General features: G+C 38.8%; 1 protein-coding gene across 1 annotated transcript; it reads right to left on the bottom strand.

Annotated features, from left to right (window-relative positions):
• Positions 1–366: 366 nt before the first annotated feature.
• Positions 367–15922, bottom strand: LOC148076249 (ubiquitin-conjugating enzyme E2 Q2-like). Its single transcript, XM_087793159.1, has 13 exons — positions 15416–15922; positions 13179–13283; positions 10043–10165; positions 8560–8616; positions 7439–7579; positions 6857–6941; positions 5895–5955; positions 5739–5829; positions 5614–5672; positions 5430–5478; positions 5257–5352; positions 2630–2696; positions 367–2384 (listed from the first exon to the last, which is right to left on the bottom strand). The coding sequence occupies exons 1-13, from the start codon at positions 15572–15574 to the stop codon at positions 2353–2355; spliced, it is 1125 nt and encodes a 374-aa protein (XP_087649285.1). The 5' UTR covers positions 15575–15922; the 3' UTR covers positions 367–2352.
• Positions 15923–26184: the final 10262 nt, after the last annotated feature.

Raw genomic sequence — 26184 nt, 5'->3', positions numbered from 1 at the left:
TAAATAAAATTGGGTAGAAAACTTAACCTTCATCAAAATTAAAAGATAAAAATAACAGCAGAAACGGAATCAAAATGAATTCTCTTGAAACCATAGTTGGTTAAGATTATTAAAAATAAATAAAACAATAAAAAAAAACAAGTTAATACAAGTCAACCTGCAAACGTTATTTTCAAACAGACTTATTTCACACATCTGTGAGAAGAAAAGGTTTCTATGATGCGTTTGTCGTAAATGCCACGTCGTTTAAAAGGTCCAATTCTCAACCCTTTTTCCGTAGTTAAGTTTGGACCAGAGATCCGACGATAAAGTTGCATCAAGTTCAAAACACAGGCCTGGTTACCACGGTGATATCAGACACAGACGTAAGTCATAAAATTCTTTATTCATAAACTTGATGCAAGTTTATAAATTGCTTTACAAGTTCAAAGGAAAAGAAAACAAAAAAAAAAAGAAGAAATCACCCTTGCAATGGGAGGGAAAGCAACCTGAAAACAAACCAAAGCATGCCAACAGTGCATCACTTCTGAACCCCGGCCACCGCAGTCAACAACGCAAGAGTCCAGAGTCCGCTCGAGTCGGGGCCCCCAGAGACGGAGGCTCCGAGGGGACTCTGGTTCGTAGGATAGTTCGGGATGAGAGATAAACGACTCGAACTCCGTCAGACAGCCCATGCGATCGGCTTTTGTTTCCCAGTGAAAACTGCTGTAAGGTTGAACGACAGATCGACAACATTTCGGATGAATAAAGGAATGGAACCTGCAAACGAGGGAATGACACGAAAGCTCGACTTACGGAATGGAAAATGAAAAGAAAAGCTAATCCTTTACCGTCTTTTTGTTTTGCCATGAAAATTCTAAAGGGGCGTCAAGGTTTCGGCGCATTCGCTCGTCTCGTGAACGCTTCTCGGGACACGTTTTGTGCGGTATAGATTCCTGAGTTCTCCAGGGAATGCTGGGGAAAAAAAAGCTCCATTATTCGAACGCAACAAAGAGGGACTTTTCTTTTTTTTTGTTCACAGAAAGCGGAATGGGAGAACTTCTTGCTGGTTTTCAGGACTTTTTAAAAAGGCGGATGAGTACAACCACAACAAAACTTGTAACATATTTCAGACAGTCATCTGCATATAATTCACATTACGTTGACGGGTCGACAGTGCTGAGGTGCTACAGTGACTGTCGGGAGAGGTTGCAGGTCCAGAAGGGGGGGGGGGGGGTCGGTCGGTCGGTCAGTGGGTGGGTGGGTTCCTCAGGGAAGAGCTGTGTCCTTCTGACTATTGCTGAAGAATTCCAAAAAACTTGTGGTTTGTGATGAGGTCGGAGAAAAAGCAGTTTCTTGAGAGGTAAAAAGGTCGTTTTCCTCGTCTCGCTTAATTTTGGAACCGACGACGAAAACAGCAGGTGACGCAACTCTCCGTGGGAAAAGCCCTCGGAGTCTTTCTGAGGTTTATCTGGTTTGAAGTGGGGGGGTCGGGCGGGGGGGTAGGGAGGCGGGGCTTGAGGGACCAAAAAACAACTGGAATGCCGTGACAAAATAACTTATGGATCTTTGTACTCGGGAGGTCGAGGGAGCGTCGTCCTTTACCGACGACTTGAGGAGTACAAATCATTTTTTCTTCAAAAATAAAGAGCAAATATCGCAGTAGTCATTCAGATTACATATAAACAAGGTATATCTTTCTTTTTCACTTCCTCAAGTCTTTTCCTTATCAGTCTTTAGAAGTTGTGGCGCCCCCTGTTGCTCATCCAAAGGGATTGCAATATCTGCGGCCGAGCCACAGTAAGAACCGCTTGAATCCGCCCGCAGCAGGACAGGTGTGCAGGTCGGAACCCGATAACAGTGAGATCTGCCACGCGTCGCGGCGGCGGTTCCAAGACGGTGATGATGCCAGGCGTCCGATCTTTGGCGAAACGGTGGCGGCGCCGTTGAAAGTTTCACTCAAAAGAAAGTTCCTTCACTGCCAGTGTCGGTGAAAAGCGTAAAAAGCCACATTCTTGTAGAGCAAAAGGTGCCGCTTTTTTTTTTCCAAAAAGTCTTTCAATGTCACCGGTTGCTGTGGCGACCACAGAGATTAAGCCATGCCACACCTTTCGAAAACCGCAGGCAAACGTTATCCGTGGCATGCTCGTCGGCAAAGCCCAAAGTCGTTTGGATCCACCGGGGAATGGATTTTTCACCGCCAGACTGTGGTGAAGCGTCGGAGATAAATACCAGAAGAAATGAGTCGCAGGTGAATAAAACCAAAATCAAAAGTTGTGTCCGATGAAAAACTCCGGGGGTTGAACAAAAAAAAGCGGAAAAGAGGAGGAAACTAAGACGTGTGGACCGACAGCGGGAGAGGGAAGGTCCGTTTTAGCCGTCCTCCTTAGGGGGTGTGTACCATCCTGGGGGGGGGGCGAGACAAAGACACAGGGTGAGGGACTGGACAGTAGAAACAGGTGATCACCTCTGATAAGTTGACGATCTAACTTAGTGAATTTCTAACCAATTAGATTCGTCATCTTAAAAATAAAAAATAAACAAACAAAAAAACATTATAAAAATGCCACAAGATTTCAAAAGGGACCCTTAAGTAGCTATTTTACATCTGAAGGGTCCTTAAAAATAATAGAAAAAAATAAAAACTTACCATTTTTTTCATGGATCTGAACCAAGGATTTGTAGGACTGCTGTGCTCTGGCAAGATTGTACTGGTTCTGCATTAAAAACACACAAAAAGGAAGTTTTACATTACAATACGTTACTTTAGGTTACGTTATTAAATCTCTGAGTCATCCTCTGAACACCGTTATCAGGGAACAGAGAAGAAGAATGCTCCTCCCATGATGCAACACTAATAGACTCAGGGACTCATTTATTCCTTGTGATATTAGATTGTATAATAGTGAATTTAGGGCAGGATCAAAGTGAAAGGATGAAGTTATTCCATGTTAATCTTTGTGTTATTTTCTTTGTGTTGATTCCTTTTGTTCTATGTTCTTTATATTTGCACATTGTCATCAAATGAACCATGTTCCATTTATTTGAACTTTGTTCTTCGTCTGCTGTGAACCAGAGTGATTAAAAAAGTTGATCTACATGAAAAGAAAATGTGATCAAGTGTAAAGAATGAAGCTGCTGATGCAAAAGTTCGCTATTAATGTACAATTGTTATTCAGCCGTATAAATTCAAATAGCAAATCACATCAGAAAACAAAAACATTTTTGTTTTAAAGTTTCAGTGGTAATCCAAATTTAACTTTCAGCGTTGTCACTTAAAGGTAAGAATAGGCATTAGTAAGAACACCATTAAAATAGTTACTTTTTAAAACCATTATTAAAATACTAATAAGTTGAAAAATGATGTAACTTCTATTGCGTGTCAATGTTAAGGTCATCGATTAGAAGTATTTTACTTATTTTCAGGATGCTGTGAATTTTCCTCCAGTCATTTTAGATAAAAGATTATCACAGATTCACTGCATATTCACTCTGTGCGTGATCTCAACCTGTGCTTAACTTCAGGCCTAGTCTTGAGGGAATTATATTTTCAGGAAGAAACCTTCTGAAGAACAGATTCAAGATATAAATAAAGTATTGGGAAAACAAGCTTAAAATAAGAACAAAACATTTTATTTCTGGACGTAAATCTATGCTGCAGCTGACGCTCCTGAATAGTTTCTCTGAATCCTAGCGTTGTTATGATGATTAACACTTGAGGCCGAAGAAAAGGTGTTAATGGATTTCTGGAGACCAGTTTTTCCGTCACCATAGTCACGTTTGAGGTTTTTAACTTTTTCATACAATTAACAAAAAAATTATATGAAAACAATATTGTATTTGATAAGAATACAACAACTCACAAGAGACTAGATGCAACATAAATCATCAGTCATGTGACCACTTTATATTATATTACCCAGAAACAGACACATTCTTGAGGGAGAAATCCTACGAGCCATGGTCTGCTCAGAGCGGGTTCATGCACAGCAGTGATACTTCATTCATAAAGTTAATACATTCATTCATTAAATCAATTGATAAGAGATTGACCCGTCGTCACTACTGGTTATTCATAAGAATAAAAAACCTGCGGCCTAATAAAAAAAAATATTACGGTTATATAATGTTAAATTAATATAAATGTCCCTTTATTTACCAAAACAAGATCATCATTTAATTTAGTCTATAAAACATTGTGAATAAACTCTTTACTAACATTTTATTAACGGGTCACTATGGCGCGCTCAAAAGCATGAGACAAATCAAATTGATGATGATGATGATGATGATGATGATGATGATGACAGTCATCCTCTGTCAACACTAATAGACTCAGGGACTCATTCATTCCTCGGGCTATTAGATTGTATAATCCTGAGTTTGTGGGCAGGAGTGAAGCGAAAGTATCATGACATTCTGTTCTAAGTTAATGTTTGTATCCTTTGTCTTTGTTGTTTTTCTTTGATCTATGTTCTTTATCTTTTGACTTTGATTGTGTCGTCTTGTTCTTTCTTTTTCTTTTTATTTGTTCTTGTTTCCCCGAAGGAGATCCGAGGGATCAATAAAGTTCTTCTATCTAATCTAAATTAACAGAATTTTACTTAATTGATTTAACCTAACGAACAAATTAACAATTGATATCAGCGTAAGATAAAAAAAAAAAAACATTATTTAAATGACAATATTCTTCAGTTTATAACAATGAGGGTATAATAGAAATGTATACAATTTTCAAATAAGTTTGTCACAAAATGTTGGTTATTTAATTAAAAGTACAATTGTATTCAAGATGTCAGCACTTTCGATTGACTAAAACCAGAATTCAATATTTAGACCTAAACTCAGAGGAAACTAGACTTAAAAAAGTATGGATTTGACAGTAACAAATAAAAACTGAAAAGACAGCTTAACGCAGTAACTCAAATTAATCATAATGCAAGATAAAAACACTACTTTATTTTGTTATGGAGAATAGAGGACTGTAATTAGTTTGAACTATCTATCTTTTAAAAAAGTAAAATTTGTTTAACTCAAATTTTGTAAAGAAAGAACAGGTTAGGTCAACTCTGCCAGGTTGTCTTATGTAGTCTGGTGGATGGTTATCTCAAAATCAAAGTACAATAATGTTCATGTTACTATGATGATCTATAAAGACGTCAGTGTTTAGGATGAGAGAAGGTTAACAACAATTGAACAGAGACTTCTAATTAGAGTAAAACTGATGGACATGTTTCGTGAATCGACAAGAGTTTGGAATCCTAAGGATCAACTTACTTTATTAGCTCCAAACAGGACTCTGGCTTTTCCTTTCACTAAGGTGGCATTGATCTGCATGATGACAGACTCAATGGAATAGGCACTGCTCCAACCCTGCACACAGCAAAGAGCGGGTGTTTTAGGATTCAGAGCCATCAGAAAAACATCTCTAATCCGATCCACACAATTACCTGCTTGGTGAGAAGCTCCATGCACAGGGCCCCTCCACCCAGAACGTACCTGGAGAGAGAAGAAACACAAGTTATATTAATAGAACAAACACTAAGCAAGATGATTTAAGTCAAAATGATCCCTCTGTGCTGGTTCCATATTCCAAATGACGGTAATAAACTCCATTTACACAAGAAAACTCACCCTCCAGACAGTACTGGCGACACCACCCGCACAAACGGAGGATCAAACGGGAAATTGTCCTGCAGAGAAAAGCAATGATTTGATCAACACTTGTTCATCAGAACAACGAGCGCGGCATCTCTCACTTTGTAAGAGAAGTTCAGCAAGATGTAGTCCATCCCTTCCTTCTCCTTCAGGACCTGTAGGTCGCTGTGGAGCGGGCTGTCTGGGTCCACCCTGGAGGTTTTTCGAGAGTCATGTTAGGGAATTGAAAACCACGTGCAACCCTTTTTCTTACTCACGTTCTTATTTTGACGTGCCAGTCGTAGAGGCTGTCGTTCACCAGCTCCACGGAGTAGATTCCTGGAGGACACAGGAGAACAGACAGTTTAGAGAAGACACGTCAAACTAAACATGAAAACCAAAAGGTAGCAGTGAGACCTTATTATTCATATAAATATTGTCTTTCGTGGCAAGATCCAAGCTACTTGATTTGAGAGGCATGGGGACATGATATTTAACACATATTTCTTAATTAAAAAAAAAAACAACAGTAGATAAAAACAATAATAAGTAAATAAAGGTGGAGAAGGTCAGCCCATTTTCTGAAAAAAACAAACACTTTCTTTCCTTTGTGATCATACGAATGTCATTTCATAATTTATGTTTATATTTCATGTTCTGCCTGAAGTGGGTCTCTTAAGATAATAGTTCATGTTTTAATCTTAGACTCAAAAGTAACATCAAATTCTAAATTAAATTACTTAATTAGGAGATTTTATAATTTAAGAAAAAAACATTTTAAATCAAACTGAATGTTTTGTTTAGTTTAAAATATAGTTCAACTCTGATTTTCCTTATTTTCAATTAATTGTTTTGCATTAGTTAATTCATTAATTGGTTACTTTTAGTTCATTATCTGCATTTTTATAACTTGTATGGAAGGTGTTTTATAGAACCCAATTCATCGTCAAACTTGTGCAAAGGTACATCACATTAAAACTCTTCAATGCAGGGACATTTCAAGATCCAAACACTAACTATAATGATGTAAATTAAACTCCAGACAAGATCGGGTTTGTGGACGTTGATTTGTTCTCAAGTAGATGACAAGGATAGCTTCACCCTGCGATCAGAGAGCTGATAAAAACCTACACAATCATTCTGGTTTGCTGATAGATTGCAGTCAGATTGTGACTTGTATTCATCAGAGTGCAGAGGAAAGGAAAACAACATTGGTTTCCTTGTTCGCTTGTTGCCTCACCTGTCTTGTAGCTCTGAGACCTGTAGATTTCCCTCAGCTCCTTCATCAGGCGGTCGGACGCTTGCACGGAACCAGACACGGCTCCCTGAGGGACGTGATTGACACTCAGAATCAAACATGAAGCATCAGATAAGGAGCTTCATCACATGGCGATTTAACTATGCGTGTCGAAATCCATCGCATGTGAAGATTACAGGATAATAACTGGTGGACATAGCGACACACAAGTGATAATCACAGCAGCGATCATTAAACAATGTGAAATTACTTCAGAAATACCATTTACCATCTTTGTTTTCATAGGACTAAGAATAGAAATATTTTCTCACCACCTCCTTCAGCTTTTGTGTTACATTTAGAGCTTGCGTTTCACAAAATGTTAAGCGTATAACACAATTATATAATACACAACCTTTTGGTAACCCTTCTAAATTTCTGCAGAAAACATCATTTTTATGTCAACAACTCCTAACAAAGTACTATATTGAGTCATGTTTGCTCCTTTTCTTTCAACACACAGCAGTGATACTTCACTCATTGAGGACTTTGGAGCATTTCTCCTTCAAAGTCATCGTTGCTTACATTCAAGTGGTCCTGCCTTTGGTTCTTGCGGATCTTCTCCAGGATGGCGAGGTTCTCCTTCTCGATGCCGTCGTCTTCGGATTTTTTACCGTCGACGGGCTCTTCTTCTTTCATCTCGTAGTGATCCAAGTCTTCGATGTCCTGGAAATAACACGCCAACATAAACATGTCAATGATAATTTCGTGTCCATGATTTAATTTCAATTCAATTGCCCAGCTCAAAGATTAAAGCTACATTCTCGTGTTTTTTCTTAGGATATTACCGATTTTTGTTCATCATTGAAACCTTACCCCAGATATGTCATCCTTAAGAATGTACTACCTCAGTCTTTCTAAGATTTTATTTGCATTTTCTTTAACATCTGGATATTTATACAGAACTATTACAGACCAAATAGTTATTGAAAAGATACAAATTGCTGTTAATCTGTGCTTTGTGTCGAAGTGGGTTTTTAGTGTCTATGTTATTGTGCATAATGCAGTTTAAAAGCCATTACATCATAGGTATGAAGCCGTGTAACCAGAATAAATGACTTTACTGAATACAGAAACAAGTCAGGAGAAGGCAAGTCTGCAGCTCTAACACAATAGGATCTCTAAAGTGATCATTTAAAAATGACAATGTCAATTAAGTCGGATCAAACCTGCGTCTTCAAGACTGTTATGATCTATCAGGGCTAGTGACAAATCGGAAGAAGACGGCGAGAGATAAATAAAATAAATATTAATATTATATTTAACAATAAATATATTGTGACCATTATTTTGTATTGTCTTGACCACAAATCAGTATTTTACGGAATGGAAATGTAAGAATAAATACCATTATTGAGAAACATCCGACAAATTCTGTCCCGATCCGAGCTGATTTTGGTGCAACGCTTCCGAAGAGGACATTAAATTGCTTGACCCAATTCCCGCTGGACGGTGGCTGTGTAAACAGAGCCGCTGTTTGACCTCTCGAGCCAAACTATTCAACAGATGGAGTTTAAACCCACCAGTATAAATGAAACCAAGTTATTAATCCAAAAGCTATTCTCTGTGAATCACAGAGCTTCTCTGTCGCCGCCTCGCAGACGTGTTACAGAGAGTGGTGTGAATAAGCAGCTGTGATGTCTCACCTCTCCCATCTCTTCCTCCTCCTCCTCTTCTGATGTGACCTCTTCTGTTCCATTCTGCTGCAAAGCCAACAAAACAAGAAAGATTGCAGGTTCAGGAGTCTCGAACAAAATGACAGCAAGCAAAGTGAGAAGAGTGGAAGCTACCGAGCATGTGACTTAAAAAGGTCACGATCACAAGAGAACATACAAGTGGGACACGAGGCAAAGGAGTCGCAGTGTTGAACCGAGATTCTGTGAAATGGTGGTTCATTGGCTTTCAGGGAATACGTGTGACTAGCGGATGATAAAAAAAACAAGTCTCGTAAACAGAGAGGCATGAGGAAGAAAAAGAATAAATCAATAGAGATTCCTTGTAATGTGGCGATGACGCGTACGTGAAGCTGATAAACCTTAACTCATAGTTCAAAGAAATTTAATTTATTTTCTTAGCAGAGAAATCAGGCAGAAATGAATGTCCAGGTCACTATATTCCGATTTCATCTCCCAAAAAAATCCAAGGTCGTTAGAAAATGTCTATATATTGCCGTGTTTTCAGACAATTACATTTTTTTTCTAGATACTGTATCGATTTGCGACAGAACTATCGATTTCATTTTTCATGTTTGGCTTGCAAATCACATTTTATGTGGCATAATGGCTAATAGTAAATAATATTAGTATTAAATAAACCTTTTTTATTTTATTTACAATTAATCAAATATTCACACAATTGTTCTTATTTGTAATGCATTTAAACTTCCAGCCACTAGATGGCCGGAGTCATTACGTTTGCCACAGCTAAAGGAAGAATGAAATCCTGGAAGATCCCGGCAATGACTGGGGACGAGAGGATACAGTGGAATGGACAGCTTTGGACATATTTTGGTTTCAAAACAAATGAAAGCAGTTACGACTCCGTCAAGAGTCATGTGGTCTGTAAATTCTGCAACACCAGAGTCAAGTACTCAACAATACTACGAATACTGTTACGGAATAATGCTTTTCCTGCAATACATCGCAATACCATATCACATCCACATACCTACATACTGCTCGTCTTCAATGGCAATACTGGTTTTAAACCCTGACAAAAGAAATTTTTGGAAAGAACAACTATTTCTATATTTAAAGCTTGTTTTTAGCAGAAGCTAAAATGCTACTCAGTTTAAATATTCCACATGCTACCATTGTGTAAGTGCAGAGACTTTAACATCTTAAGACACTTTTATTTGTTCAGGCTTTTCCTTGATTTTCTGGAACTCCTGTGTTGTTCTCAGTTTTATCTTGACCTTTAAAGTATATATTTTAAAGTATTGTTTTGATTGTTTAAGCGCTTTGTGACCCTTGTCTGGAAAAGAGCTATATAAATATAAATTACCTACTTACGAAATGTGAACCACGTTTTGGCAAAGATAACTTCACAAGAGATTGAGTAGAAAATAAGTGACATTTTGGATTAACTATCCCTTTTCAAAAGTGGCAGAAACATCATTTAAAATCGTACCTTCCTGTCTGGTCCCACGGGCCCGGCAGGCAGCGGTTGATCCAGCATCTCCACATCTGGATGCTGAGGAAGGTTGTAGAGCCGGCAGAGGTCACAAATTAGCTTCTTCAGCTGCTGCAGCAACTAAATGAGAGAGAAGACTTGAGATCAACACAAGGTCTGCATAATCACAAGAGTGCGTCTACGTGTGTGTAGGCTGAGACCATTTTTAACATACATATATTCCAGAAACATACCTTTATTTTGTTGCATATTTGCACAACAATCCAATTATTTTAAAATAAAAAACAGCATCAAAATCATCAAATCAGTGTTTTCTTCTCCTAGTACGTAAACATTAACGGCAGAAAAAACTTTATTTAAACTTTTATTTAAAAACATAATTTTCTGGAGTCATAAGCATCAGCCTAGTTTTGGGAAACACAAAGGGTAGACGTGTTGACGCCTATAGCAGAGGAAATGAATCATTCTTCATGTGTTATCATCCCCTGAATCCTGTTCAAACAAATCGAGCCCAAAGACAGTAAACCGACATAAAAAAACAACAGCGGTTGTGCTTCTTTAAATGTCATTCAAGCCACAGAATCGAGAAAGAAAACCAAAAAACATCTGTGAAAGGGTAAACGACACTCGCACAAAAGTGATCTTATCAGTGTCAGTCAACTGATACAACTTCCTTTGCAATGTGCTCAACTTTAAACAAATGTCTGAAAAACCAACCAGCTGATCAATAATTCAAGATACCAACACAAAGAGGTTCTTTATTATTCTATTTATATTCTCAGCGCAGTTGTTGCTTTGGTATGTGCTACTTGTTTTCCCCCCTCGTTTTTAAGAACATTCCGTTTGGGGAAGAGAACAAACAGGGTGTATCTGCTGTGTCGAGGAGGCATGAGTAGCATCTGGATGAGAAATCTGCCAATTTCTGAACATCAAGATCAAAGCTGTTAAAACACAGCGAAGGATATTCTCTGTGCGCAAGAATCCCATTGAGGATTTACAAAAAAAAAAGAACGAGTCATCTGAAGGGACGTGAAAGTCGTGTCCACACAAAGTAGTTTCAGGAAAAGAATACGCAAGGAGGAAAATATGTTGTGTACATGTGAGGCCCGTTTGTTTTGTGGTGTTGGAACGATCTCACATTAAAAGGGTTTACGACAACACAAAGCTAGTAAATGACATGGAAGACATTAAGTGTGATGTTGATGAGGTTGAGTTGTAATTACAGGTATGCTCGACTACAAGTCAACACAGACATTTGAGAAGGTCCACTGGGAATCGTGCCTGGAGACTTAATGGAGAGACGAGGCTACGACGTCTTCATTTCCTAAAGTTAGAAGTCTTTACTAAGGAACAGATTCAAGATGTCACTGTTGTGCACTCTGGGACCAAGAGTCGTGAAACCTTGTGACTCAAAAGGTTTCATGTGGAGAAAAACAGAACAGAAATTGTGCAGAAAGACAACAGCTTTCATCTGGAATGGGTAAACTCCGACATGTATTTCATGTGTAGACTGCAATATCCATAGCAAATGGAAAGTTTGCAGTCAGTACAAATGCGGTTCCAGACACCCAGGTCTGGATCATAGTCAATTATGGACACATTATTATTGTGGTGCAATAATGTTTGATTTCATAACTAAGGTAAGGTAAGGTAGAACTTTATTGATCCCGAAATGTTTCATTAAAAATAAATCATAATAAAATAAGAACAAGAACAAAGAGAAATAAAGAGAAAGAACAAGATGATACAATCTAAGTCTAAAGAAGAACATAGATCAAAGAAAAAGGGCAAAGGAAACAAAGACTAACATAGAACAGAACATCCTGACAACTGAGTCATTTATAATTTCTTTAATTATAAAGTATCCTCTTGACTTTTACCAAAGCTTTTCTAGTTTGTCAAGATTAATAGCAATGTTTCGGTGGGCAAAACTTGGGAGGGCTTGATTTCTCCACCTCAGCATTTAGGCAACATGGTTGGTCTCACATTTGTGTCCTGTTTAAATAAGCATTTCGTTTTTTGATTCTCTCCAACAAACAAATATTCCAGCAGTAGATACCTAAAGCGACAACATGTAACAATTGTACATTCTTTTTTTTGGCATTTTCTTAAATTATTAGTTTCATTTTGAACATTTTCCAACCTTTTAATTAAACCACATTGAATGTCAACATTATTTTCACAACCAAGCCTTGAGCTAAAAACAGGGTTTTTACACGACCTTCAGAAACCAAATATGAAGTCTATAAAATCACATTTCACTGGTTTCTTTGCCACATTATGGTCCGGTATAGAGTTTTTGTTTGATTATTTTCACTACTTGACTTTTTTTTATTTAGTAAACTAAACTGAAATTGCATCTCGACAAATCAAGAGTTGCATGCCAATATGACGTTGGAATGAATCCTGCCTTTTTTTTTTTCCAAAATTGAACCTCTTTAATACAGTATTTATCAGCACAACACAAATTAGATAATTTATTTTCGGATTCGTACCGGTCTCCGAAACAGAGGTTGGGAACCAGCAAGTATATCTCTCTAGCCGTATTCATAATGTTTCTCTTTACTACGCAATATTTGAAGATTCAAGGAGGATACAACTGTAAACTATCACAAAAAGCAACTCTCTTCTTCAACAACAAGAAAACTGTGATATTGTTTTATTTCTTTGCAGTTATACCACAACACTAGGGGGAGATAGAAACACCATTTTAAATACCACGGATTGGGCCTTTTCATGTTGTCCTTTGCCATGCTTCAGTGTAACTGGGCGTGCTCAGTAGAACTTCACAGGATTTAAGCGCATTATTATTGTTGAGTGTATATTCTATGGTGTAACTGCTGTTCTACGGAGTCTTGTGAACATGAACACCGATAAGTATAAGGAGTCATCAAGATTTTGTGTCAATATTTCACATAAACTAGACAAGTCACGTGAACAGAACTTGTGCAAACACAATACTCGATGTAGGGATTAAGCCTTAAATAAATATTTCTACTACCTTATGTGTACTGATAGGTGCTGACCACTGCGGATTGGGAAGTTTCGAATAGTTGCAAATGATAACTTTATAGATGTTGTAAAATTTCTTTCTTATTTGCTCGCACATCCCAATAACAAAGAGAGTAGTTACCAGGGTGCTGCCCTTCCGGACGTCTTCCAAACGCTCCAACACTTGAGTCAAACTGGGGTCGTCCGAGTCCACAAACCATATTGGTGGCGTGGAAGGATACGATTCCTGAAGACAGTGAAAACTGAAGTTACCACAGAGCATCACTGGATTTTTTAATTGAAGACTAAGCAAGACATCCGTCCTACACAAAATGAGATGTGAACTCGAACCAGGTCCAAACAAAGGGACCACATAATGAAAGATGATAACATTTTATATTAAATTATATTCATAATAAAAATCACATTCATGAAAAAAAATGGATCAATAAAGCATCACAAAGAAAACAAGTCTTTGTTCAATTCCCCAATGAATGACATTAATGATTTTTTTTTACCTTGTTATACATGCATTACTATTAAAGTAAGTAAGTAAGTAATTCTTATTATTTTTTATTTTATTTATTATATTTATTTAAAGTGCTTGTTTGACATTTGGATTTCTGTAGGCGACATATGCTGAGGAGGATTAAAAGATTTTGAAGATTCTCATTATTTTTTTTAATCTGGTTGTTGATAATACAACAAGATATCTTTGATTTTCAAATTTAGAGTAACGTTGCTATATCTTTTTATTATAAACCTCGTGCCTGGTTCTGTTTTTCTATTGATTATTTTGTGTGTCATCTTAAATTTTGTACTGCGACCAAAATAAATCCTACATTGTGTTTACAACACTGGCAATAAAAGTTGCTGATCCTAACTCATCCCAATATGTTTTACTGTTTTAAGGTAATCAAAAAAACAAGTGTTGAATATGTTCATGTTTACTTTGACTTGAATTTACATTTAGTGTAAATTTCCTTGGTTTTGTTTAAGTATAGCATATTTTGTGTTGCATTATTTCATCCTTTTCTCAGGTATTTACAGTTTGATTTGATTGTTCATTTATTATAAAAAATATTATCTCATGTTTGTTGGAGCATTATTTAAATCTGAACAATTCTGAGTTTGGGGGCAGGAGTGGAGTAAAAGTATCATGATGTTCTATGTTAGTCTTTGTATCCTTTGTCTTTGTTTTGTTTTTCTTTGATCTAGACAGATAAAGTTCTACCTACATAAGGTAAGGTAAGGTAAGGTAAAACTTTATTGATCCCTCAGGAGGTCTGCTTTGGGAAATTGTTTTTTACCAATAGCCAGCAATTTTTGATAAACAATAAAAAATAATACATAAAAAATAAAATAAGAAGAACATAAAGAGGAAGAACAAGATGACACAATCTAAGTCTAAAGACAAAGACAAAGGACATAGGTCAAGGAAAGAAAAACAACAAAGACAAAGATACAAAGACTAACATGGAACAGAACATCCAGATACTTTCACTCCACTCCTGCCCCCGAACCCAGAATTGTACAATTTAATAGCCCGAGGGATGAATGAGTCCCTGAGTCTATTTGTTTTGCACCTGGGTAGGAGCATTCGTGCACTCATTCTGCTTCTCTCATACCAACTTAAATAGCTAGAACTTTACTGAAAATTGTTTATCCAAATAGCAATACACGGTAATACAGACGATAATTAATAAGAACAACGTTTCTATAAAAGAAAGTACAAGATGACACAAGTCTAAGATAAAGAATATAGATGAAATAGGACCAATATATATATAATATTCATGTTAGGTGTAACAAAATGTATATTTTTACAAGGTGTTAGTTATAAAGATCAATTCCTGACGAAATACTATTTCATTTCTTCATACTAAATTATGAGTTGAAGGATAGAAACGTGTTTTGTACGTTGTGTATTCGTTATAAATGTGGTAAGAAGTTGTGAACAAAGCACATTTTTTTGCAGCCAATAGTACTTGTTTTTGAATACAATAAATATCTTCATCTAGTTGTTTTTTTTAACATTGTACTTCCAAGATAAGAGTTGTTTTAATTTAAACTGTTATGGATGGAGAGGACAGAGAAGCTGCTGATGACGACATAGGGAGTGCAGCTAGCAACACACAGCTAGCATGTTTACACCTTCGATAAATATCGATTCACGTCGCAAACACACCGTCGAATTCGAGTCACAACACAAGACATTTTAACGTTAACACTCCACCGTCCGCGTCTCACGCTGTCACGGCGTGTGCGGCTGTGTTTCCGGCGTCACATCGTTTTTTTGCTCCGAAGCTAACTTTAGCTTTAGCTACAAAAACAAGTGGCGGCGGTGGTGGTGCGTTCACGGGCTTCTCCCTTCCTCACCGTGATGTTACAGTGGATTATCAGCGGCTTCTCCCCGGTCACGTTGAACTGGCAACTCAGCTCGTCGGGTTTCCAGTCGATAATCCGGAACCGTTCGTGATTCGGATCGAAAATGGACTCTAGAAACTTCAGTTCGGCCTTCAGCCCCGACACCGACATCTTCCACGCATCTCCGGCCGGGCCGCTGGGGGTGGAAGTCCGGGGCGTTTTTTAGCCTTTTTTTTTGTTTAGCTATAGCTGGAGCCCGGCGAGAGGAAAAAGGATTCGCGTCGAGAAATGTGATTTAAAGTGCCGGGCGGAGGGACGCGGGAGCCCCGCTTGCAGCGTCAGCAACAACCGCGCAGGCTGCTAATGCTAACGACGCTGTTGTTCTATTGTTGTGGCTCTAACATCGTCACTCGGCGGCTCGGCTTCTTCTTCGTGTGCTCTGCCGCAGGTACATGTCATCCATGGGGGGGGCGACCGTGGAGCGGGATTCCACGGCAGTCAGGGGGGGGGGGACTTCTAGCACAGCCCTGGAGGGAGAGCGTTGGTCATCCCGGTGGCTGCTGCTGCTGCTGCCTCCTCTGTGGGGGTTTAAAGATGGCGTCCAGCTGCGAGCAGCACGATCCGCGTCCACGACTCTCAGGCGCTTGTCACTCAAGTTTTTTTTCAATTCGTTCTGTGTTGTTTCGTCTGCTCGGTATGAATCTAAATCAACAATACCATCTAGTATGAGAGCGTCTGCTGAAGATTATTATTTTTTTTCCTAAATTGGAGGAAGCCCCGGGGCATACCCAGGTCTACGGTGGCCCAGAAGTGCAAAAAAAAATAATCTTTGGAATCTTTGCCACAAAATATTTTTTTCATAAGTAAGAAGAAAATGCAGTCGCCTGAAAAAAAAACTGTTCAAGATTAGAATTTACTTAAACAAATGTACAAACTCTGAAAAACTTTGATCTTTTTTTAATATATATTTTGAGTATTTTTTTATTTGTTTAAGCGGTTTGTGACCCTGGTCTGGAAAAGCGCTCTATAAATATAAATGACTTACTTATGTTAGATTACTTAAAACACTGAAACTAATTTAGAATTTACTGAAACAAATGTACAAACTCTGACAAAAACAAAAACACAGAAACGCACTTTGATCTTTTTAGTATAAATCATTTTGGAGTATTTTTTTATTTGTTTAAGCGCTTTGTGACCCTGGTCTGGAAAAGCGCTCTATAAATATAAATGACTTACTTATGTTAGATTACTTAAAACACTGAAACTAATTTAGAATTTACTGAAACAAATGTACAAACTCTGACAAAAACAAAAACACAGAAACGCACTTTGATCTTTTTAGTATAAATCATTTTGGAGTATTTTTTTATTTGTTTAAGCGCTTTGTGACCCTGGTCTAGGAAGGGCTTTATAAATATAAATTACTTACTTATGTTAGATTACTTAAAACACTGAAACTAATTTAGAATTTACTGGAACAAATGTATCAAATCTGACAAAAACAAACGCACTCTGATCTTTTTTTTATATATTTTTTGAGCATTTTTTATTTGTTTAAGTGCTTTGAGCCTGGACTAGAAAAGCACTCTATAAATATAAACTACTTACTTACTTAAAAACATTGAAACTAATTTAGAATTTACTGAAACAAATGTACAACGATCTTCCTCTCTCTCGGCACTTGATGATCTACTGACTCTTTCAAGAAACATCTGTGTTTGATGATCTACTGACTCCTTCAAGAAACATCTGTGTTTGATGATCTACTGACTCCTTCAAGAAACACCTGTGTTTGATGATCTACTGACTCCTTCAAGAAACATCTGTGTTTGATGATCTACTGACTCCTTCAAGAAACATCTGTGTTTGATGATCTACTGACTCCTTCAAGAAACATCTGTGTTTGATGATCTACTGACTCCTTCAAGAAACATCTCTGTGTTTGATGATCTACTGACTCCTTCAAGAAACATCTGTGTTTGATGATCTACTGACTCCTTCAAGAAACATCTGTGTTTGATGATCTACTGACTCCTTCAAGAAACACCTGTGTTTGATGATCTACTGACTCCTTCAAGAAACATCTGTGTTTGATGATCTACTGACTCCTTCAAGAAACATCTGTGTTTGATGATCTACTGACTCTTTCAAGAAACATCTGTGTTTGATGATCTACTGACTCCTTCAAGAAACATCTGTGTTTGATGATCTACTGACTCTTTCAAGAAACATCTGTGTTTGATGATCTACTGACTCCTTCAAGAAACATCTGTGTTTGATGATCTACTGACTCCTTCAAGAAACATCTGTGTTTGATGATCTACTGACTCCTTCAAGAAACATCTGTGTTTGATGATCTACTGACTCCTTCAAGAAACATCTGTGTTTGATGATCTACTGACTCCTTCAAGAAACATCTGTGTTTGATGATCTACTGACTCTTTCAAGAAACATCTGTGTTTGATGATCTACTGACTCCTTCAAGAAACATCTGTGTTTGATGATCTACTGACTCCTTCAAGAAACATCTGTGTTTGATGATCTACTGACTCCTTCAAGAAACATCTGTGTTTGATGATCTACTGACTCCTTCAAGAAACATCTGTGTTTGATGATCTACTGACTCCTTCAAGAAACATCTGTGTTTGATGATCTACTGACTCCTTCAAGAAACATCTGTGTTTGATGATCTACTGACTCCTTCAAGAAACATCTTAAGACGTTTCTATTTGTTGATGTTTTTCCTTGATTTTCTGGAACTCCTGCGTTGTTGTCAGTGTTATCTTGACCTATAAAATATATATTTTATTGAATATTGTTTTTATTTGTTTAAGTGCTTTGTGACCCTGGTCTAGAAAAGCTCTCTATAAATATAAATTACTAACTTACTTACTTAAAACACTGAAACTAATTTAGAATTTACTGAAAACTGATTTACAAACTCTGACAAAAACAAACACAGAAACACACTTTGATCTTTTTAGTTTATATTTTTTGAGTATTTTAACTATATACACTTAAACACTAACTTTTTTTTGAAGTTAAGTACATTCCTGTGCTGGTTAAAAATGAAATAAATGTACATTTTTATTTGTTCAGGCTTTTCCTTGATTCTCTGGGACTCCTGTGTTGTTCTCAGTATTATCTTGACCTTTAAAGTATATATTTTATTGAGTATTGTTTTGATTGTTTAAGCGCTTTGTGACCCTGCTCTGGAAAAGCTCTATAAATATAAATTACTTACTTAAAAATACTGAAACTAATTTAGAATTTACTGAAAACTCATTCGAAAAAACACATAACAAACGAAAAAACGAATGCGTCGTTAAAAAAAAAGAGAATTTCCTGATTATTATTATTATTTTTTTTACAAATCCTCGAGACAGAATCAACAAACTCTGAAACAAAATAACAATTTCTTGAAACAAATATACAAAGTCTGGAAAAATATAACATTTACTGAAACACATTTAAAAACTCTCAAACAAAAGAACTATATATTCAATTATTAAGCGAGTCAGTATTTCATCGACATTGTCCTTTGTATATATATATTTTCCAGCTCTAATCTGTATAAACTTGAATGCATATTGGATTTAAGCGTACCAGGTGAATGGAAGGTGAATTTGTATAATGAGATATTATGGCCGAAGCAGATCAACGTCCTATATCACGTGTGCAGAATTATTATTATTATTATTATTATTATTGTCAAAAGTATTGCAGAGTGATGCAGCGCTTTTGAAGTTTCCGATATATTGAGCCGTGATCACAGAACCATCAAACTCTTTGTTGCAAATTCCCAACAAGAAATGTGTTGAAAAAAAAAATGCAAAGTAACTGCAAAAGATGTGAGGAGAACCAAGCGAGAGGCTACTAGGAACCTATTATCCTCCAGCGCAGTCATATTCCAGAACTAGCTACAACCTGTGTGTGTCTGGACAGTGAACTGGTCCTGCAACACAGACCACGTATATAAGGTAAGGTAAGGTAAGGTAAGGTAAAACTTTATTGATCCCTCAGGAGGTCTCCTTTGGGAAATTGTTTTTTACCAATAGCCAGCAATTTTTCATAAACAATAAAAAATAATACATAAAAAATAAAGTAAGAAGAACATAAAGAGGAAGAACAAGATGACACAATCTAAGTCTAAAGACAAAGACAAAGAACATAGGTCAAGGAAAAAAAAAACAAAAAAAACAAAAAAACAACAAAGACAAAGATACAAAGACTAACATGGAACAGAACATCCAGATACTTTCACTCCACTCCTGCCCCCGAACTCAGAATTGTACAATTTAATAGCCCGAGGGATGAATGAGTCCCTGAGTCTATTTGTTTTGCACCTGGGTAGGAGCATTCGTGCACTCATTCTGCTTCTCTGCTCACTGATGACAGTGTTCAGAGGATGACTGTCATCATCCATGATGGACAGTAGTTTGTTCAATGATATCCTCTCAGCAACTGTCACCAGTGAGTCCAGCTTCATTCCAACCACAGAACCAGCCCTCCTGATCAACCTGTCCAACCTGTTGACACTCCTCTTGGACACATTTTGATATAAGAAAGTTCAGAGTAGACTGTACTTTCTGAGGAGGCTTCGATCATTTAACATCTGCAGGAAGCTCCTCTGCATGTTCTACCAGTCTGTGGTGGCCAGTGTTCTATGCTGTGGTGTGTTGGGGTGGAAATGTGTCCAAGAGGAGGTCAACAGGTTGGACAGATTGATCAGAAAGGCTGTTTCTGTGGTTGAAGCTGGACTCACTGGTGACAGTTGCTGAGAGGAGATCACTGGACAAACTACTGTCAATCATGGATGATGACATCATCCTCTCAACACTGTCATCAGTGAACAGAGAAGCAGATGCAGCACGAATGCTCCTCCCATGATGCAACACTAATAGACTCAGGGACTCATTCATTTCTCGGGCTATTGAATTGTACAAGTCTGAGTTTGGGGGCAGGAGTGGAGTGAGAGTATCTGGATGTTCTGTTCTATGTTAGTCTTTGTATCCTTTGTCTTTGTTATTTATTGTAAAAATTGCTGTATTTGCTGTGGCTATTGGAAAAAAAACAATTTCCCGAAGGAGACCTCCTGAGGGATCAATAAAGTTCTACATAACCTAACCTAACCTACCAGGAGTGTCCAGAAGTACGAGGTGTTCAGTACTCAGAGACATGGCCAAGAAAAAAAAGAGGCTGAAACCAGACCCGCACTGAATAAGACACATGAGATGAAACGTCAAGACTGGACCAAGAAATATCTAAGGACAGATGTCAGATGTCAAAGGTCTCATGGACTGATGAGATGAGAGTCACTCTTGATTGATAGACCAGATGGACCAAAACCTCCTTCAAGCAGTGGTCCAGGAGAAGGCCTGCATCATTTTGAAAAAAAGACCATGATTCTAATGCAGGACACTGCTCCATCTCATGCATCCAAATACTCCACTGCTTGGCTACCCAGTGAAGGCCTTAAAAATGACAAAATTATGACAAGGTCAAATTTACAATTTACAATTTCCTTAATCTTTCCTACAACATATTTTGAACTAATTCTATGTTGTTCGTCTCCAGAACACAAATTTATATCTAACCAATCTAATCTACTTTAAGAGCATCTGCTGGAGATTGTTGGAGCGTCATTTTCGGGGGGAAACCCTGGTGCATACCCAAGGTCTGCAGTGTCCCAGAAGTGCTAACAAACATCTACAACCTCTTGCACATTTCGAAACAAGATTACATTTCCTGAAACAAATTTACAAACAATTGAAAACATTTACAAACACAAAAACAAATTAACAAACAAAAAAACTAATTTTAAAAATCCTGAAAGACATTTACAAAACTCGCCAACAAATTTCAATTTCAAGAAACATTTACAAACTCAGACACAAAAAGGAAGTTTCTTGATACAAACATATTCTAAAACGAAATAAAATTTCCAGGAATAATTGAAAAACTCTGTAACAAATAAAAAAAACTCCTAAAATTTTTTTTTTTTTTACAAACACAGAAACCAATTTACAATCTGTAAAGTGCAAGTCACTGAATCTAATATACAAACTCTAAAACATGCAAACTTTGAAACAAATTAAAAATGTGATTTTCTCATTATCCCAAAATTTTGATTCGTACAACTTTCTTTAGTAAATTGTAATTATTACAGAGTCCGTAAATGTGTTTTGCACTGCTTGGCACAGTTCTCTAAACTTCACCACCCCACTAGGACCTTTTTGAAAACCATGTCGGGAGCCAAGGTCTGAAACAGACAATTTCCTCTAAAAAGATAAGGTTTATTTTCTCTTCTGTGTAATACATGATGGTCGAAATGATTCTCAATAAATTTAATACTTAAAGGAAAAGGGAAAAAAAAGGAATTGTGTTTTTAAATCTTATATTTTTCTTACATAATGTAAATAATGTGACTGATGTGATTTAATATAGCACACAAGATCAATTGTACTACAAAGTTCAGTTATTTGCAAATTATATTTAGCATAAGATCACTAATATAAAAAAAACAACAACCTTTGAGAACATTTGCTTGAGACAATACAAATCGTTAAAAGAAAAAATGAAAAGGAAAATTTAGAATGTATTTTTAAAGCTTACAGCCAAATACAAAACAGCAGAAAAGATCAACCAATATATCAACAAGAATCCATCATTTGCAAGGACCACCGATCTGAAGGAAAAATGTATTTTTAGAGGTAACATGTTGCTTAGATAATGGGAACAATGTGACTATCGTGAGGGGGTTTCGAGCAAAAAGAAAGTAGAAACAAAAGAAAATAGGTGCAGAAATAAACTGAATGAAAAGTACATAATAGAACAAAAGATCCACTTTATTACAAAGTTAAATTATTTGATTAATTTGTTTGACTATGATATGCATATATTCATTTGAATAAATGCAAATAAACGTTGTCATAAATCACTTTATATTTTCTTTAATTTATTTTTGAGGGATAACAAATATTCATAATAGGACAAAGGGAAAATATCAAAACCAAATCATTAAAAAGTTATAAATACAATTAAGTAAACGTTCTATTCATCTAATAATAAAACACAAAAACACTTTAAAATACTTAAGATAAATATAGTCCATGACTGTTCAAGATAAACGTTTAACGGAAAAAGGAAACTATTATAATAATTGTTAAAACATCATCGGGCAGCAGGCGGCGCTGTTGCTCTAGTTCAGGTATTAGATTCAGGCCCTCTTTTTGCCACGTGATCCAACTCGCTCCGATGTAACTCGTGATAAAATCATTTTCCTCTTTAGCACTTTAAACACTAATAATCTAATGAACACTTTATAACCACAGATTTTATTACCACAAATTCTCAACAAAGGAAATAAACACAGTTTATTTTAATCACATTCTTGTATTTGTTAATAATATAGCAGTCACCTCGTTAAAATGAGAATTCTGCTTAATGTATATAAATTAATAAACGCTATATATCTATGTTAAGATTATGAAAATGGATTATAAATGAGTATATACTGTACATATTTAATAATCAACAAAACGTGCTTTACAATTATCTACGAATAAATGATTTAATAATAAAAACAAGATTTATGATCTGTATTTAAAAAAGAATCCAGGAAAACACTAGTTTGTACATGGGTTCATCCCGTTTGAGCTCATGACGAGTTGGTTGATGCCTAGTTCATGGGGAACACTTGTAACAGATATGGAACCAAGATGGCGCCGCACGACCAAGATGGCGCCGCACGAGCAGCAGCTGGTTACAACAGCTCCCTCTTTCTTCTTACTTTTTATTACACTTTTTCCTTTTTTTTGGCGTCTTTTTAATTTTTTCTTTAGAGTGGTCGGATCTTGTTGCCGTTGTGCACAAAACGAGACCACTTTTACAACTTTTGCCTTCGGTTTTCTACTACTTTCGTCACTTTTTGGAACTCCATCGGCAGACACGCTCAGCGGGTCTATTGTTTACACAAGGGATCAGCTGTTGGGGTTGCGCAACACCGCTCTCTCTCTCAGCGCGGAATGGACGATTCCCGTGGAAATCCAGAGAAAAAGACGCGGATGCAGAGCAGGTCGGATGAAACAAGAGAAGAAACGTAGGTTCCGTCCCTTTATTCCATCGATCATCATGGGAAATGTACGTTCGATCGTGAATAAAACGGACGAGCTTGCTGCGCTGACCCGGCATCAGAGAGATTTCCGGGAGAGCAGCCTTCTATGTTTCACGGAGACCTGGCTGACGGAGAAGATCCCAGACTCTGTTGTTTCCCTGGAGGGGTTCAAGATGGTTCGTGCGGACCGGGACATGGACGGAAAGAGGAGAGGAGGAGGAGTGGCGGTGTTTATTAATGAGAGATGGAGTGATCCCGCGCATGTCTCCATTAAAGAACAAGTGTGCACTAAGGACATAGAGTTCGTTGCGGTGGGCATCCGCCCGTATTACATCCCGAGGGAGTTCTCACATGTGATTGTGTTCACTGTTTACATTCCTCCCTCTGCGGACGCAGCCGCAGCGAGCGAGAGGCTGAGCGCCTCAGTGTCGGACCTGCAGCTCAAACACCCGAACTCTCTCTTGCTCATTAACGGAGATTTCAACCATGCCTCACTTTCCTCCATTCTTCCCACCTTCACACAATACGTGAAGTGCCACACCCGGGAGGACAAGACTCTGGACCTTTTATATGCAAATGTAAAAGGTGCCTACACCTCCACCGCCCTGCCCCCCCTCGGCCGCTCTGATCACAACCTGATACGTCTGCGACCTGAATACACTCCCATGGTGAGGAGACAGCGTGCACAGAAAATAACTGTTAAGATGTGGAATGATGAAGCCAAGGAGAGGCTGAGAGACTGCTTTGAGTCTACAGACTGGAGCGTGTTCTCTCATGGTGATGACATCGACACCTTCAATGACCATTCCACAGATTACATAAAGTTCTGTGAGGGCAACGTCACACCGACCCGCAAGGTGCGGTGCTTTGCCAACACCAAGCCATGGGTGACCCCTCAACTTCAAGTTCTGCTGAACAAGAAGAAGAGGGTGTTTGCTTCAGGGAGCAGAGAGGAGCTTAAAGTGGTCCAGCGAGAGCTCAAGAAGGCGATCAGGATGGCCAAGGAGGAATACAAGAGGAAACTGGAGGAGCAACTGGTGCAGGGAAACACAAGGGATGTGTGGAAAGGCCTGAAGAACATCTCAGGTCATGGCCAGAGTGGAGCCAGAGCCACAGCAGGGGGAGACCAAAGATGGGCCACTGAACTTAACCAGTATTTCAACCGGTTTGATCAGGGCCCCCCTCCCCCCTCCATCTCTGCCCCCCACTCTTCACAAAGCTGCTTTTCCCCTGCTTCAGCCCCCTCCCCCCAACCGTTCTCACCTCCAAGCCACCTTTCTCCCCCCCAACACGCCCTACTGCCTCAGCTGCCCAACCCCCCACAGCCACCTCTCTCTGTTACATCTGAACAGGTGAGGAGAGAATTAAGGCGACTGAAGATCAGGAAAGCTGCTGGACCAGATGGACTCAGCCCCAGACTGCTCAGGGACTGTGCTGATCAACTTTGTGAGTTGGTCACACACATCTTCAACCTGAGCCTCAAACTGGAGAAGGTCCCGGTCCAGTGGAAGACCTCCTGTGTGGTTCCGGTTCCCAAGGCGGTACACGCGAAGGAGCCGAGCCACTTCAGACCAGTCGCCCTGACCTCTCATCTGATAAAGACCTTGGAGAGGCTGGTACTCCGCGAGCTACGCACGACGGTGAGCTCTGCGTTGGATCCGCTGCAGTTCGCCTACAGGCCAAAGATGGGGGTGGACGACGCCGTCATCTACCTGCAGCACCGGGCACTGACTCATCTGGAAGCCGCCGGTAGCACTGTGAGAGTCATGTTTTTTGACTTCTCAAGTGCTTTCAACACCATCCAGCCGGCGCTGCTAAGGAAAAAGATGGAGGACGCAGGAGTTGGGACACAGCTGGCAGCATGGACGATGGACTACCTCACCAACAGGCCGCAGTATGTGAGGCTGCAGGACTGCAGGTCTGAGGTGACTATCTGCAGCACCGGGGTGCCTCAAGGGACAGTGCTGTCACCTTTCCTTTTTTCCCTCTACACGGCGGACTTTACCTATGACTCCAGCAGCTGTCACCTCCAGAAGTTTTCTGACGACTCGGCCATTGTGGGCTGCGTGTCTGGGGGGGGCGAGCTGGAGTACAGGTCAGTCATCAAGGACTTTGTTGACTGGTGTGAGAGCAACTACCTTTGCTTAAACACCGGTAAGACAAGGGAGATGGTGATTGACTTCAGGAAAAAGTCCCCACCACATCAACCGGTGAGCATCCAGGGCTCGGACATTGAGCTGGTGGACAGCTTCAAATACCTGGGTGTTCACCTCAACAATAAACTGAACTGGTCCACACACATCAACGCCGTGTACAAGAAGGGCCGAAGTCGCCTCCACCTCCTGGGGAGACTGAGGTCCTTCGGAGTGTGCAGACCACTTTTAAGGACCTTTTATGACTCCGTGGTAGCCTCTGCTATCCACTACGCTGTGGTCTGCTGGGGAGCAGGCAGCACGGACCGGGACAGGAAGAGACTCAACAGGCTGGTCACGAGGGCCGGCTCTGTCCTGGGCCGCTCGCTGGACTCGGTGGAGGAGGTGGGAGAGAGGAGGACACTCTCCAGACTATCCTCCATCAGGGACAACGCCCTTCACCCACTGCACCTGACCGTGGAGGAGCTGGCCAGCTCCTTCAGTGGCAGGCTCAGGCACCCCCAGTGTAG

Source organism: Callionymus lyra, chromosome 6, assembly GCF_982586985.1.
Source record: "Callionymus lyra chromosome 6, fCalLyr1.hap1.1, whole genome shotgun sequence".
NCBI lineage: Eukaryota > Metazoa > Chordata > Actinopteri > Syngnathiformes > Callionymidae > Callionymus > Callionymus lyra.
Note: the sequence above shows the minus strand (reverse complement) of the source record. Positions and strands in the feature narration are given on the sequence as shown.